This window comes from Pseudochaenichthys georgianus, chromosome 8, assembly GCF_902827115.2.
Source record: "Pseudochaenichthys georgianus chromosome 8, fPseGeo1.2, whole genome shotgun sequence".
NCBI classification, from domain to species: domain Eukaryota; kingdom Metazoa; phylum Chordata; class Actinopteri; order Perciformes; family Channichthyidae; genus Pseudochaenichthys; species Pseudochaenichthys georgianus.
Window position 1 is genome coordinate 11,217,684 of NC_047510.2, and position 16,632 is coordinate 11,234,315.

General features: G+C 43.7%; 1 protein-coding gene across 1 annotated transcript in view; it reads right to left on the bottom strand.

Moving 5' to 3' along the window:
* baiap3 (BAI1 associated protein 3) overlaps window positions 1–13,229 on the bottom strand; it is a 46,805-nt gene extending 33,576 nt beyond the window's left edge. Inside the window, exons 1-2 of the mRNA XM_034089638.2 lie at window positions 13,099–13,229; window positions 5,145–5,287 (exon numbers count right to left, since the gene is read on the bottom strand). Coding sequence (XP_033945529.1) covers window positions 5,145–5,278 — 134 coding nt within the window. The 5' untranslated portion in view covers window positions 5,279–5,287; window positions 13,099–13,229. The remainder of the gene's footprint in view (window positions 1–5,144; window positions 5,288–13,098) is intronic.
* Window positions 13,230–16,632: the final 3,403 nt, after the last annotated feature.

Genomic DNA, 16,632 nt, shown 5'->3' on the forward strand with positions numbered 1-16,632 from the left:
ACAACTCTGTAATAAATGCCAAACACATTAAACAACATTTGACAAGAAATAATGACCCGTGGCTTCCGCCGGACAGCCAGCGGAAAACAACAACAGACATGAATTATTTCGTATGAGCTAGACCCCCGTCTTTGACAAGCTGTCATCTTTCTGAGCTACGCTGAACGCAATTTAATTTCCCCTTAAAATAAATCTCATTATGGAAGCTATTATGTCCTAAGCGGCAACAATCAGGCAACTATTAACTATAGCTAGAAAACAGCAGGGCCGCTGTCAGGGGGTGGGGGGGCATGCAATGGTATATATGGTTATAATGCGACGCTGTGAACAACAGAACAACAAATCCGAGATAAAAACAGCAAGAAAAGAGCTTAAACTTAGGTGTTAGCCATTAGCGGTTACAGTACTACTGGTCAATAAGTAACGCTTACTGAGGTTGTTTTTGCTTTATAATGTGTTCAAGAGTATTAGGCAAAAGCTAATTGTAATGTTTTCATTATATGTTCAAATGTAATCTTGTAAAATGTAAATTCAAGGAGATGTTTTAACAGGATTAACATAAATATGCTATTAGAGGGTGTGAGGGAATAATTTTGGCTTTACTTAAGATATTTGACCTTTCGGCCTGTTGACGTTTTACGACCGAACCCTAAGTCTGTTATCTGTCTTAAGGAATGGGAAGTCTCAGCTATTGCTGCCATTATCAGTTCTATTTCGTCCCTACTGACCGCCAGAGGCGGTGCTTTAAGCACTGGATATGTCCATCGCGCGCATGTTATCTGGTCTTAAACAGGTGTGTTATTTGACTTGATCTCGCTTGATCGTTAGCAGCAGCCACTCGGCTAACGTCTTGCGTATACTGTTAAGCTTCTTTATTTTACCCAGCTAGGTGAAGGCAGTGCTCTCGCTCCCGCTCCCTCTACTGGTAATGCGGATGTAGCTACATCCCTTTTTCTGTTCGGCGAGTAGTAGCACCGCTCTACTCTTCCAGTTCAGTAGGTAGCTGGTGAAGGCTGTGTTCCCGCACCCGCTCCCGGTTACGCTGCATCTGGCATTTGTCTCTAACTCAACCAGTGAAGGCAGTGTTCTCGCCCCCGCTCCTGGTAGACGCTGAACTGCCTCGTTTTTCCGTTAAGCAGGTAGCCGGTGAAGGCTGTGTTCCTGCACCCGCTCCCGGTTACGCTGCATCTGGCGTTCGTCTCTAACTCAACCAGTGAAGGCAGTTCTCGCCCCCGCTCCTGGTAGACGCCAAACTGCCTCGTTTTTCCATTAACCAGGTAGCCGGTGAAGGCTGTGTTCCCGCACCCGCTCCCGGTTACGCTGCATCTGGCATTCGTCTCTAACTCAACCAGTGAAGGCAGTGTTCTCGCCCCCGCTCCTGGTAGACGGTGAACTGCCGTGTTTATTAATCCAGCCAGGTGAAGGCAGTGCTCTCGCTCCCGCTCCCTCTGCCGGTAACGTGGGTGTAATTACATCCCTCTTTCTGTTCGGCGAGTAGCAGCAACGCTCTTCTCTTTCCATTAAGCAGGTAGCTGGTGAAGGCTGTGTTCCCGCACCCGCTCCCGGCTACGCTGCATCTGGCTACCTAGGTTCATTCATGTAGAGCCTGTATGGCTTCTCTTGAGCCCAAGGACGGCCACGACCGCTGCCCCTCCTGCCTCGGCCGCCTCTGGCGGTAAGTGGGGACGAAATTTGAGCATCTGAGGGAGGCTCTCACGGTAAACGCCTGCATGAGCTGTAGCTGCATGCCTCGGGCGCTCAGAGTGGCTAGAATCACTGAGGTGGAACGTCTGGCAGCAGCCAACAGACACCTCTCCTTGTCACATCCTCCTCCAGATCAATTCGCCCGTTCCCGGCAACTTGAGGGAGCAATGGTTATGTGTGCTCCCCCCAATAGAAGGACTAGAAACAGGCTGTCCTCTAAAGTCGATCGGCTAGCTGCCGATAGGGGCATGATGAAGTCGGTTGGCGCCCCTCCTTCGGCTGACGCACCTCCTTCGGTTGACGCACCTCTGTATGAGGACGCCTTGTCGCTGGTACAGACTCGTCGCCAGGTTTCGCTGGCCCAGTCACCACTAACTGAGGCATGTAGGAGAGTCCTCCGTAGCATACCAGGGGAGCTATTTAGGTCAGCTGCCCTGGAGGCACTGGAGCGTGCCGCCCAAGCTATGCAGACCAGGCAGCAGCACTCGGGTCTTCGCAGACCTGTGCCCGCTCCCAGCAGGCCCAGGGGCCACTCTAGCAGCCGCACTCAGCCGCCGGATTACAGGGGTGGTCTGCAGAGGTCTTAGCGGCCCACTCAACCGCCTCCCAATGACTTTCGTGCCCCAGGTCGCCCGCCTTCCAGGCGGCCTCGTGCCCCAGAGCCTTACCCCCAAGAGGCTCCAGGGTCCGGGGGGCTGGGCCCTGAAATCCCGGGGGCGGTCGTCGGCTGCTTTCCCAGCAGCAGCTCAGTTACTGGGCGGTCTGTACTTCCGTCCCTTGGGTGGTTTTCACCTTTACCCATGGGTACGGACCGCAGCTCCGGCCCCTAGTCTTCGGCTGGGTCTAATTGACAGTCGTCAGCGATCCGGCAGGGGCCCTAGCTCTGGGCCAAGAGTTGTCCGTCCTTCTGTCCAAGGACGCAATCAAGAATCAACAGATTCCTGAAGGTGCTGCCATTCTATATGCTGACCACTGCATATGCACAGGTGGAGTGGTTCTCAACCGTGGACTTGAGGGATGCCTACTTCCACGTGGGCCGGGCAAGAGGGTGCCTTATATTCAGTTCCTCCGGCCCTTGGGCAGACTGGCAGCTGCCTCGGCCGCTGGGCCCTTAGGCCCGCTGTCGTTGCGCCCCATGCAGATGTGGCTGAACAGCCTTCACTTGGACGCCAAGTGGCACAGGCACAGGGAAGTCAGGGTGTCGCAGCATCTCCTGGTAGGCGTGCCCATGGGCGCCATCCCATCCCGCCAGGAGACCATCACCATAGGTGCATGTCTCTCAGGGTGGGGTGCAGTGCGGCAGGGCAGGACCGTTCAGGGTAAGCGGTCTGCCCAGGAGAGTACGCGCCAGGTCAACTTGCTAGAGCTTCGGGCTGTGCTGCTTGCACTCACACACTTTCTACCCCAACTGGGGGGCAAGAATGTGCGTGTTCCTTGGGGACAGCATGTACGTTGTTGCTTAGACAACAGTCCCTTCTAGATAGTGGACGTTCTCACTCCACTCTGAATTTATGTGGCTGCGATTTCTGCCCGACATGTTCGGGTCGACGGCGCCACGGCGGGGTGCCACAGTTCGGTGTCCCTCTTTATGAGAGGGGCTTTACGGCAGCGTCCCCCTAGCACCCGAGGGCTCCGGCTTGGGACCTGCCCCTGCTGCCGGATGCCCTATCATCTCCTCCCTTTGAGCCCCTGGCCCAGGGGGGGCTTAGGTGGCTGCCCACGAAGGCAGCATTTCTGATTGCCATAGTCTCATGGAAGCGAGTCGGGGAGTTGCATGTCCTTTCCATAAACAATACATGCCCGAGGTGAGACTCTCAGGTGTTGCCCTTTGGGTAAATGTGGCATTCCCGCCCGGGGTCCTTCCACAAACCCACTTCAATCAGCCTGCCCAGCTGGCACGATTTGACATTCAGGAGTACGGCACGTCGAAGTTGCTGTGCCCTGGGGGTGCCCAAAGGGCATATATCAAGGCTACTGCCTGTATATGGCAGGAGGAGCAACTCTTGATTTTGCCCTGGCGGCACTAAAGGAGGTTATGCCCTCTAACCAGTGGCTGCCCCACTGGGTTGTCGATACCATCTCACAGGCTTACGGGGCCAGTGGCCGCCCCCTGCCATCAGGCTGAGATGCCACTCTACAAGGAGCATCTCAACATATTGGGCTGCCCTGAGAGGGGTGCCCCTGGAGACCATCTGCGCCGCGGCGTCGTGGGCGTCTTCTGGCACATTCTCCAGTTGTCATCAGGTCAATGTCGCCACTCCCCATTCTTTGGGCGTGGTCCTTTTGCCGAGCTCCGCTGCTTCCAGTGGTGAGCAAGGGCTTGGATTCTTCATGACATTGTTGGTATAGGTCATCCAGTGCTTAAAGCACCGCCTCTGGCGGTCAGTAGGGACGAAATAGAACGATAGTTGCGGCTGTAACTACGGTTCTATGAGTCCCGGATGACCGCCAGAGTTCCCTGTCACTCAGAATTCTTGTGTGCTCGCGAGAAGATTCCGGGAACAGATCCTCTGACGACACCGGCTGATATAGCCGGTGTCACGTGGGTCACAGGTGACTTTGTTGTTATTGGTACTCGAGCTGCGCATGCGCGCGATGGACATATCCAGTGCTTAAAGCACCGCCTCTGGTGGTCATCCGGGACTCATAGTACCGTAGTTACAGCCGTAACTATCGTTTTATGACCGGTCAACTCTCGGTCACAAGAGCCATAGAGTCAGATAAAGTGATTCAGTGCATCCAGGTGTTCACAGATGCCTTCCCCCAATATGTGGGTTGACTCCCTGTAAACTGGTTAAAAGGTCTGCCAAGATGAGAGGCTGATTCAGATTTGACATGGCAAACCACCCGTGCAGTCAGAACCTTTGACTGTGTGACTTGTGATGTGAATTTCTCCGGCCGATGCTTGTAATAAACTGCCAGTGTTTGACATCAGGACTCCTGCTCGTCCCGTGTCTCTCTGAGTCCTGACTCTCCATTGCTACAGAAGTTTCCCTAACAGAGGGAATTAAGACATGCTCTTTGCTGCTTATTATACATAATTAAAATTACTAAGATGTGTGGTACATCGAGGCAAATGTTCAATAAAATACAATACTTTATTTCCCAAATCATTTGAATAGTGTTTTAACGACTACAGATGAGAGCAACATAGTGTAAGAAAGTAATTAAGATAGCATTAGAGATGTGGACGTTTTCTTTGGATAAAAAAAAAAAAGAAAGAAATTGGGACGTTGGTGAAAAACCTTAGTCTGGAGCCTTGAATTTAAAAAAATGTCCCCCGTCCTTCATTTCTAACAGCGGTTCTGAGAAAGAGCAATACATCAGTAAACATCCTGGCTCCTGCTTATTGCCAAAACTCAAGCAAGGCTTCATTTGTGTCCAACAGCAACACATTACAATCTAAATCTAGGTTGTTTGTTTGCACAGCAGTGACTCACCTGCGGGGCAATGGGTCGGGGCAGTGTGTGAGGGGGCTGCTGGGGGTGGGGGTCGGCTCCCTGCGGCCCCTCAGAGACTGGCTCCTCTGCACCTGCCTCAGCACACTGCTCTTCAGGTCCAGCAGCGTCGTCATGGTCTCTCACTGCCAGAACACACACACAAACACACACCAACTGTCAATTCAATTCCATATGCTTTATTGGCATACATGTCACAATATTGCAACAGCGTTATAATGAGATTGTAAAGAAAAAGAAGGTTCAATTCATAAAAATCAAGAAAATGGCATTAACCCACGCTCTGTGTGAAACTGGGGAAAAGTGTGTATATGATGGTGTGTGTGTGTGTGTGTGTGTGTGTGTGTGTGTGTGTGTGTGTGTGTGTGTGTGCGTGTGCGCGTGTGCGTGCGTGTGTGTACCTGGACAGTGAATCTGGTTGCTTTCTCAGTTTTTCTAAGAGCAAGATATTATTCAAAAGTAAAACATTTACTAAAACATTTGTAGAGTTATAACAAAATCGTATTTGAAGCAATCTTGTTATTTAAGTTAATTTTAATAATTAAATGATCCATAAAACTAATAACATATAAGACGATTTTTTATTTTTTATTCAGGATATATTTTTATTATATTGGCAGACATTTTATTTCCAAGAGCCGGATATTTAGGGCATAATGAAGTGTCACTCTGGTGCGGCTCATAATTGGCACCGTCTGTATTTCACAACCTCTATGTTAATTTCTTGCTTTGGGATCATATTTATTTTTTAAAGTGTTTGTTTCAGGAAATACAGTTGGCTTAGGAGATCCTTTTAGTCTAATGAGCTGCATAATCACCCCCTTTGCTCTTTAAACATAATTACAGTCTTCCTCAGCAGAAGGTGTGTTCTATTTCTGTCAGAGCCTGGCTGATGCTAGGCAGTGTGAAACGTATCTTTCACCTTTAGGTCTGGTCAGTTCAGAGTCAATCAACTTGTATTATTGTGATCACACTTTGTACAAAATATGCAAATCAAGGATACTCAGAGCTGAGAGCCAGCAGAGCACCATAACAGCAATGTCATAAAACCAATTTACTCAAATTAAATGGCAAGGAAATAGAGCCAAGTAAAAGCCTCGTTGCCCTGAATTTGTTGGCAAAAACCATAATTTATAAAAAGAAGACTTGGAATATGTTGCGAACAGATGAAATAAAAACAGAGAATATTACGATTTTTAGGGTCAACAAAAGAAGAGCTTCCTTGGAGAGATAGTGTACTGTACTAATGTGGGCTTTGAAGCACAATGTGTAAAGGAGAAGCACATCCAGTAATCCTTTCTGTACCTACCTCTACAGAAAAAGCAACACCTATAACTAAATATGTATCAACCATTACACTTTAACTCTTGTTGAAAACATGGTAGCTTTTACATTAATTTAAGGTGTATTTTTTGTAAAAAGAAAATAAAAAATATACATTTCCAAATTGTAGGGGAGTGTTTGGACCCATTGGCCAATCATTACATTTAAAGTCAAATACTTTATCACAATAAATTACCTTAATCAAATCCTTTCCAAGTTGAAGGAATGTTAACTTTTTCAAAAAGTTATTTTCATTAATCCACCTCTGCCTTTAGAGGGAATTAGTCTACAGGCATATTTATTAAAACACATTTGATATGAAATCATGACATTCTAAGACATTTTATAATATCCAAGCACTTGAAGTGAAAGGTTTACTTGGTTGTCGTGACTATAAAATATCAATTTAGACGAATGGCGACCTCACAGAGATTGGAACTGTGTTGCTAAGCAATTCTCTGGGACCGAGTGGCTCTTCCTCAGAGCCACAAAGTGAACTCTCATTTTGGCTTCATGGCGTCTTTAAAGTATAACCGAGTTTCATGGTCTCATGATAATACTGTGCACCGTCAATGCTCTTTGCAATTGAAGAGCTGAAGAATAAAATACAGTGTTCTGTTCAGGGATATTTAATGAAACCGACTGCATTTCAAAGTTAAAACGAAGGGAAAGTTACAGTTTCTTTGAAATGTCAACATCAATTGCTTTTTATCCTCTTAATATGTTTTCCTCAAAAGTCAGACATTGGACTTCATCATGTGTCTGAGGAGTATACGCTTTATAAGAGTTAATCCTTTTAATCTCAAATCAAGGTTGTGCATCTATAAATACCTGCAGTTCAATATGGTAGTCGCTCGGTCACTAAACCCCCACTGGAACAGAGATTCATTTATTGGCTTCCACATTTTCAGAGAACGGTTGAAGCCAATGTTGCCGCAAGACTTTTAACAGTGCAGGCTACGTTTCACATCACTATTCATTACAAGTAAAAAAGCATGAAAATGATCTGATTGCTCGGTCATTAATGGCATAAATGTCAGTAGTTCTTACATCTCGCACATCTGCCTAGCAACTGAGGTAGAGTGTCAAATCAAGACTCTCCTTAATCAGCATCCAATCGCAGGTTGACTGTGATTTGATCTTTGGATGCCTGAGAGTGTTTGGAGAGCTTCCAACAGGCGGCGTGCTGATGAACAGCAGTGAGGAAAGAAGAGACTCAAAGGAAGAGGAATGACGAGGAGGACACAAGAGAGAGGCTTTGATTGATGGACAAGCTGTTTCAGAAGACAGTCAGACAGATTCAGACAGTCAGACACTCTTTTCAGTGTTTGACAGCGACGTCAACGGAAAAAAGAAGCAATGAATCACGGTCGCTGAAACTTGCTCTGATTTTCCAGCCAACAAAAGACACAATAGTCCTTCAATCTGTAATAGATGCTGATCAAGTTGTGTATTTTTATAATTTATGGATATATGAAGAAAGAGACTGGAGACACAAGCATATGGTTTTGGGTGTTTACTTACAGGTAAGGCATCAGACATCCAATACAATCTCTTTATATAGTCACAAACATTACCTAACCTTGAAACATATTGACTCTTAATATTTGTGTTGGTCATCATGGTCTGGTGTCCCCAAGTTCAAGCAGTGGTGATCAATGCAAGTTATAGACATACATTTATAGTATAATCATTTTACAAGCAATGTTTTTTTTTTTTAATTATGACTTTACGAACACTAAATGGATCCAGAAAAGCAACATATTTGCTTTTTCAGGGCAGAAGTTGCTCTTATTGGCTGAGCTGATGGACAGTATGCCATCGATCCAGGAGGCTGCCACCTGTTACCCACTTGGATAATCCAATACTCTATTAGACTGAAGTGTCTCTGTCAGATACCATCAATGTGTTATTTCCAAGTGAAAACGCTGGGAATCTTCTCAATTTCCACTTCAGAAGGGAGTTTTCAAACTGACAGACGATGGGTACGTACTATTTTCAATCAAAAGGGTTTGAATTGTTTAGACATGCAGCTCTCTTGTCAACACAGCAACATGAAGCGACTGCAAAGCTGCTTCTTGTATGATGGATTTATATTTATTTATATTTATGTCACTGCCAAACGCCATGAGGAAGCTCCCGGTATTTGAGTCTGACTGAGTCTCAGAGCTGTCAATCTCCATTGTTGCTGCACTTGAAATATTTCAGAAATATGATGGTAGAGTAGCTAAGACTGAATACTCAGATGTATCCACCATAAAAGGAAACTAACAACATTTATTACAACAACAACAAGGCATTATATAAGTTATATAATGCCTTGTTGTCAGGTTTGTGTTTATCACGTTCTTCAAATGTACAGGTCAAGTTTGAGGAAAAGCAAAGTGATAAGACTAAAATCCCTAAAGTCACTAAAGTTGGAGTGGGTTTCGCTCCCACAATACCCCCACCCTGCCTGGAACGCCTGATTGTAGTCTTTTGTTTACTTCTGCAATACAGTGAGATCACCATGTAACACTCTCGCTTCTATTGGCCAGCGTTCCAACACATTTTATGTGATAGGCTTAGGGGCGGGACACAACAGAGCTGGCCGGCTAACCAATCAGAGCAAACTGGGCTCTTGTTGTCACAGTAGAGGCACAACATTCAGTAATGAAACTGAAATCAAGCATAATAGGGCCCCTTTAATTTGGTGGTGATTTGAATTTGGTAGTTTTATTTCTTATCCATACTACATGTATGATGCAATATAAAAGTTTCCGACGTCCAGGTTCTTTTATGTGCATTTGACCACTGACCATCAGAAGCAATGGCTTTGCAACGGGAGGAAGTATTACGTACCAACAAGTACTACTATTTAAGGGTGCAGCTGAAATACCTCAGGCATGTTTTCTCGCAGTGTCCAAACAAACCTGCTCAGGCATCACATAATATCCACTACATGCAGGCTGGTAAGCATGGCCTGCTGACAGCTAGCAGGCAGCGCAGAGCAGCTGTCTCCCTGGTGAACTCATTTCAATTACGGGAGTGGATCTCTCCCAAATGGATTTCACTCCGTCTCAGCCGACATCCCACAGTGACAAAACAGGTCGACGCGCCACCACCGGGGGGGGAGGGGGGGGCACCGGCTGCCAAGGAAACACTGTCAAAGCCAAGCAAATGCCTTTCTCGCTATATTGGTGTCGAAGTCGTGCCAGGGAAACACTTGCTCACCAGCATCTCTCTCCTGTGAGAGCCAATGAGGCCGGCAGCCAAAGGCGCCTGGCTGATAGGGATGGAGTGTCTCTATGGTAACAGCAGAGGAAAGGGAGCTGGTAAATACAGGTGAATGGAATTCTACAAAGTCTGAAAAGAAAGCCCCTTGGTGTTATAATTAGGGCTGCACAATGTGTCTCTTCAGCAGCGACATCGCAATGTGCAAGTCACATCGCAGGACGCGTAATGTAAAGTCAGGGAGATTAACTCAAACACGTCATGCTACAACTTTGCTGCTTGATAAAAAAGGAATTGATTTCCCCTGGTTTACAAGTGAATTCTGTCCGAAAGCCATTTACTCCAATTTGAGGCATTAGCTACACAGTGTGTTGCTAGTGAGCGGCACAAAGGCTCTGCATGCACACAAAACCACCTTCACACACATTATCGATTCATTTATCAAACCACCAGAAAGCATGCCTTGCTGACCACAGCCTGAAAATGTGTGAGGAACGGGAACAGATAAATAAATAATTGGTTGCAAAAAGATTCGAGTGTCAGTTGCATACAAATATTAAGGCTACTGAAAGGATGATGTTCACCTTAAAAGGGGGTTGTTAATATGGTAAAAAAAAAAATTCCGTGGAACAGGAGGAAAAAAACTAAACAAACATATGGTTGCAGAAAGAGTCCTGTGTCAGTTGCCTGAACATATTGTGGCTACAGAAAGGATGATGTTGGACCAAACATGGGTACATTGTTATGGTGAAATTCATTTACTTTTTCAAATCCCAAGTAAAATGTCGTTTCTTTCCAATACCGTGCATCCTAAGATGTATGCCTGACAGAAGAAGTGTCAATCGGTCCAGAGGCATGGGTTATTTTTAGATGTGGCTCCTGACTACTGTCCTAACTTCACATACACCTCAGTGTGATGTTTCCAGCATACACATCAGAACACACCCTATACTATAGCAAGTCTGTACAGGAGCCAGGTTCAGGTCTGACTATCATTAGCAGCTTCAAACAGACACTTCAAGATTAGACCTTGTGCCGTTTTCACTAACGCACCTTTCTCGGTCATTAGCCTCTTGTTGATGAGCGCTTCTCCAAGTGTCTGTTCGAGTGTGAAAGCTTCATCCTTTGGAGTGTTATTGAGTGGTCAAATGGGGCGGGGGGGACAGAGAGAAAAAGACAGAAAAAGACAGAGGGAGAAGGACTGGGGATTTTTTCAACAAAGTCTTTGTTTTATAATCAAGTAATTAAGAGCATCCATTTAATTCATTACATTCCTCCTGAGTCGCAATGATGAAAAGGGAAACATTAATTGTCTCGTTGAATACAAGCACATTCTGAACCATCAGCCTGAGGTGGTACACATTCAAATCCTAACTGTAAGTAGATTATTCGTAGGCGCTGATGATGTTAAAAGGCTAGACTATTACAACCTTTACGACAGGAGCAAGGGCATCATCACTGGCCATAAGTGTTATTATGTGAGGGGGCCTTAGGGACAGTCGAGCTGAATGGATCACGCTGCCAGTTCTGTGTCAAATCAAATCTTTATCAACCCTACTGTTGATTGGATGAGAAAAAGTGTGGACAAGACTGATCTGTACCTGTATGCACGCACATCATCTATAACCAAGAGAAACACAGTGCATCCCCCTGCAATTCCCCAAAGCTCACAATGTCTAAATTGTCAAGGCACATGACGGCACTTTGGCTTGGCCATTGATTGCCTGAGAGAACTGACGCTTGTGAGATAAAAAAAGGGAGAAATCACTGACAGCCTCGCACAAAATGTAAGAAACTTAAACAATGACACAAATCATTGCTTATTGTACCACAGATAATGCGTCCTTTGTCTCCCTGGAAGACACTGACTCCAGCAATAACTGCTGTCAAAAATAGAAGCCATTGACTCTGTATGCAATCATTTCCAACCTCCATTTTTTACACAATAACATCAATCTGCATCTACAAAGCATGTAGACATGAACGGCTCACACACTATAATTAACACGTACTTCAGAACACTACAACTGCAGCGTAACCTCTTCATGATGTCTCTTCAAATGTGTGGAAAAAGGAAACACTGGGGAAGCGAAGGCAGGTTTTTTTTAACGACTGCTGTTATGTTAAGAGGAAAGGATTAATGAATGACTAATGGACTCATGATAATGGGTCTAAAGTGGAGTTATGACCTGCTCCAGCTTCGTAAGAAAAGAGGAGAGTCACTTTCTTTCTGCACATGCCCAACACAGCATCTGTTCCATTAGAGTGAAGCTTCACGCAGTTGGTGAACAGTGAAATGCAATGCTTTTAATCTGCTGCACAGACCTCCGCGGAGGTGAATTACTGGCTCAGAATTGCTGTCATTGGGAGAAAATTATAATTTGTGTGTGTGTGTGCGTTCATGTATTTGTGTGTGTGAGAGAGAGACAGCTCACTCGACAAAGCACCTACAAAGCGCACAATTGATTTATACACAGTATGAAGCTCAGCGAGCATCAAGTGTCAGCTGATGACATAAAGATCAAAAGGTCTAAATCAGACTTTATGTGCATGACACCTTTTATTTAATGGAAATCCAGACACCAGAACGAAACACATCTTCTAACGCACTTTTTGAAAAAAGTGTATTCAGTGATACATAATATGTCTTCAATGCCAACTGCATGTTTCATCTGATGTGATGCTGCACCTTAATGTGTGTGTGTGTGTGTGTGTGTGTGTGTGTGTGTGTGTGTGTGTGTGTGTGTGTGTGTGTGTGTGTGTGTGTGTGTGTGTGTGTGTGTGTGTGTGTGTGTGTGTGTGTGTGTGTGTGTGTGTGTGTGTGTGTGTGTGTGTTGATCCTTGATGGGTGTGCGTCATTAGCTCTTGCAGTCTAATACTGTAGATAATGCCTACATTACAGGAAAGCATCTTTATAACAGCAAACAATGGCAAAACAATCACTAAATCAACTGTGATAAAAGCGTTTGCATTTGACACGTTTGGTAGCCAATAGAAAGCCTATATTGTGCAAAGTGTCACTGAAATACACTTTCAGAATGAGTTAAGGTTAAGAAATGGTGTTAAACATCTGTATGATGAACAGAAAGGGGAACTTCTGGCCATAAGGCAAGACAAGGGGCAGCATTAATAATCATTTTACAAAAAGTGAAGCAGATAAGAGCTCAGGGGCTTCATTACATTTCAAAAATCATCCATGCACTGATGTTATTTGGGTATAAACGGAACTTTTTCAAAAAAGGCACATTTCAAATCCTTTTTCAAACAGGGAATTCAGATCAACAGGTGTCAATAAACCAACATGCTATAAGTCCGTCAATTAGTTGCATGTTTTTGCTTTTATTATTTTTAAACCAAGACAGATATTTGTCATGCCTCAAATAATAAAAATCCAGCTCACCTGTGTCTCCTGACAGTTTTCCAGTGTCAAATGTTTTTTTTTTTTGCGGCTGCGTGTGTCAGAGTTGCTGAGATCACTGCAGCAGGAAGCTGTTTTCTTCTGAGGAGAAATCAACTTCGGTGAAAACAACGTTTGGATATTTTTCTTGCAATAGACGACAGACAACAGCCCATTTTAGTCCTTCGAAATGCTTCCTGAGCTCACGCTCCACCGATGCTCATCCAAATATGGCTAAAGGAAGTGCAGAGACACTTCAATGCGCTCGATTAGTGTCGGAAATATCGCAATAATGAGTTGACCGCGCGACACACGGTGGAGGCTAAATGCCACAGGGGGAGATGTGATGGATAAAGATAATCCTTAGTTCTGACGTGAAGGGGAGGAGTTGTGAGGAAAAATGGTTGTTCAAGCCAGATTTTAGAATACTTGTGAAGTCTGATGCACACTTGTTGCTGTTCTTACACTTGTGAAAATGCACAGTTGGGGCTGTTTCTAAATTCTCCAAATGAAAAAAGCCTGTTTTAACTGAACTAATGTTACCTATGGCAATTATATGTTATAAAAAGTTTTTAAAAAAAATGCGAAAAGCAAATGTATATTTTTTTGTAGCGATTGTCTTATTTTCATAATATAAAATGTAATGAAAATGTCATCCATTTTCTTCATACGACTGAAATCAAACAAAAATCAGTTTTATGTTTTGCTTTTTGTTGGAGGGAAATGTTTTTTGTATTGTTCATAGGCTAAGCGAAACAATATCAACCAGATCACCTAACATAGATGAAACTTGCAATATTTGCTTAAATTTGTTCGTATTTTTTCATATTGAAAGAGATGTGTTTGCATACATTAAAAGATAGAAAACAACTTACGTATTGTTATAAGTTAGAATCAAATATCATCAACATAACACTAAAGCTTTTTCACTCTTCACGTTAGTTAGTGGCGTTGGTTCTTCCTTCTGACCAAAGAACCCTGAATGGAGTGAAAAGTAAGAGTTTACGAAGTGCACCTGAAGGCATCACTTGACTATCGCTGAGGGATGTCTCCAAGAAAAATCGCCCGAGCGCCGCAGGGAGCAGGTTCAGCTGTCACTCAGACTGAGATCAGTGTACCTTTACTTTGTTCTGCCTAATGAGCTCATCCAGAGCTTTGATACAATCTAAATATGTTAATGTGCTACTCAGGAGACCAAGAAAGCTACCTAAGACTTCACATAATTCACACAAGGTCTCAGTTTCTGTCCTTAAAAGAAAAGGAACATCTATGCCAACTTTGTGTCGTGTTTAATCATGTCAATTGTAGATTTAGAGTATGGTCTTGTTATTGACAAGGATTGAGATATATATAAAGAAATAGAGTCTCACTTTTGTATGTGTCCAACATGAATGCAAAGGGAGCTAAAAAAGGGGGAAAGGCCCAAAATTAGAGAAACATTTGACATTCAAAATCCTCCTCATGTTAGATAATTATCCTTATTATATCTTTCATATGTTTAAACCAAATGCTTCTTATTTCCTCTTGTTGTGCTTTTACCATTATTATTCTATTATATTCTCTTATGAGTTTCCCAGTCTCTGCAAGGCCACAGCTGTTTCAGCAGACTGGGAGACTCATACACAGTCAGACACATCACGAACTTCCCTGCTCTGAGAACCGTTATGCTATCTACTCAAGGCCACTGGGTGTCTCATCAACAATCTGACTGTGTGAACCCAGATTGTTCTCTTTCCCACTCCTTTTCTATATAACCTTTGCTTTTCCATTGTTCTGCGCACTCTCGCGCAGACTTTTCATACTCTGTGCGACTTGTGACATATTTATATTATTGTATCGTGTATTTTAAGCTTCAAATAAATAACCAAAAGACAGCTTTGCTTGATTCACCATTTATTTGTATTGTTCATTTGACTTGTACTCTCCAGCGCTGTGTTGGGCCCTAGATTTCCATAACATTGGCCATTGAGATATGCATCATTGAACCCTTGTCGTACTAAGTATATAAATAACAGATATAAAACCTAATTTATTACATCAAATTGACTCCAATATGTTCCGTGTCAGAGCTTCATTGAAAACCACTTTTGCAGAAATATTTAGAGCGCATGCAAACCACGGCTGAGAAGAATTAACATCTCTCAGAAGCCCTTGTATCGTAGCACACACGTCAAACATTGTTCTCCCTCCTCTGTTTGCACATAAGCACACGTGATCTGAAGGGCACGTGCACATGATGCTTTACAGTAACACAGGAACATTAAGTATGCTTGTAGGGTGCCATTCTCTACGCAGAGAAATCATTTCTTACATGTCCATTATCGCCGAAGCTGCAGTCAGGCAGTCATAGTATTATAGTGTAGGAGCGATAATTCACAAGTGGAGCCCATCATCAGCACCAACACAGTCAAAGCATATATAGCAACATCCTATTAGAGAGATTCATTATCACTGTTTACCAATAATCAACAATGGAGCCAATCCTGCACTGAAAAAGACGTTGACTGTAATTAAATGTACTAGTTCAACACATTTCACAGTATTAGGTTAGTTGCAATAATATTAAGTTGAACCTAATATTTATTATTGTTTTGCTTTCAATGAGTAATGTGGAACCAATTAAATCAGCTCAGGTAGCATAGAATACAATATAATCTCTTATTTAGAAATAATGTGGTATGGCAAATCCCTGCTGCTCTTTAAATCCTTTTTGTAGCTACTTCAAATTCCTGTGAACAATCACAACACTTTAGCTATGTTGGAAAACATATAGGCATTCAAGAAGATAATAGCTAAGCGTTCTAAATGAATCTTACATACATTGTTTTTCAGCTCAAAGTTAATGATAATTATGACTCTACCCAACATGATTGGTTAATTACCAATGTTAAGGGCTTGAGTTCTTTGTTTGGCAACTCCATTTGGTGTTTCTCACTGATGCATATCGAGAGGGAATGTTCCCTTGTGTCTGATTGTGAGCACCCCCTGAGTCGTAAATGAAAGGGAGACAACAAAGCAAACAGACAGATGAGGAGCCCCACGTCTGGATCATTACATTCAGACACCGTTTCGAATCCACTGATGAGAAACGACAAAATCTAGACCTCTGATTTTGATATGTTGTGACATATTTTTAATATCCCGGCAAAATTCAACAGAAGGCTTTTCCCGTGTTGAGTGATAAGACACATGTGACCCTCTCGCCTTGTTTCCATGGACACGTCATTAGAGAACTTCCCCAGCTGGCTTCAAAAGCTTGTGTTGATGGCAAATAACAAGTAAAAGGTTTAAAAGGAAAGAAAAACGGACTTTCAAGTCCTTCACTCAATTGGATTTACAGTAAGTCTGTGATGTATAATTACAGTAGATCTATAGATATAAAATATGTTCATTTTTTGTTCATTTATTTGAGGTGTCTTCAACTACTTTGATGCACTTGATCCTCTAAAAGCAATGTCAAGTCTCTGCACTTTCTTCCGTCAAATCACACACATCTTCAACTTTCAGCTGTTCAAAGGTCATTCAGACACACTCATT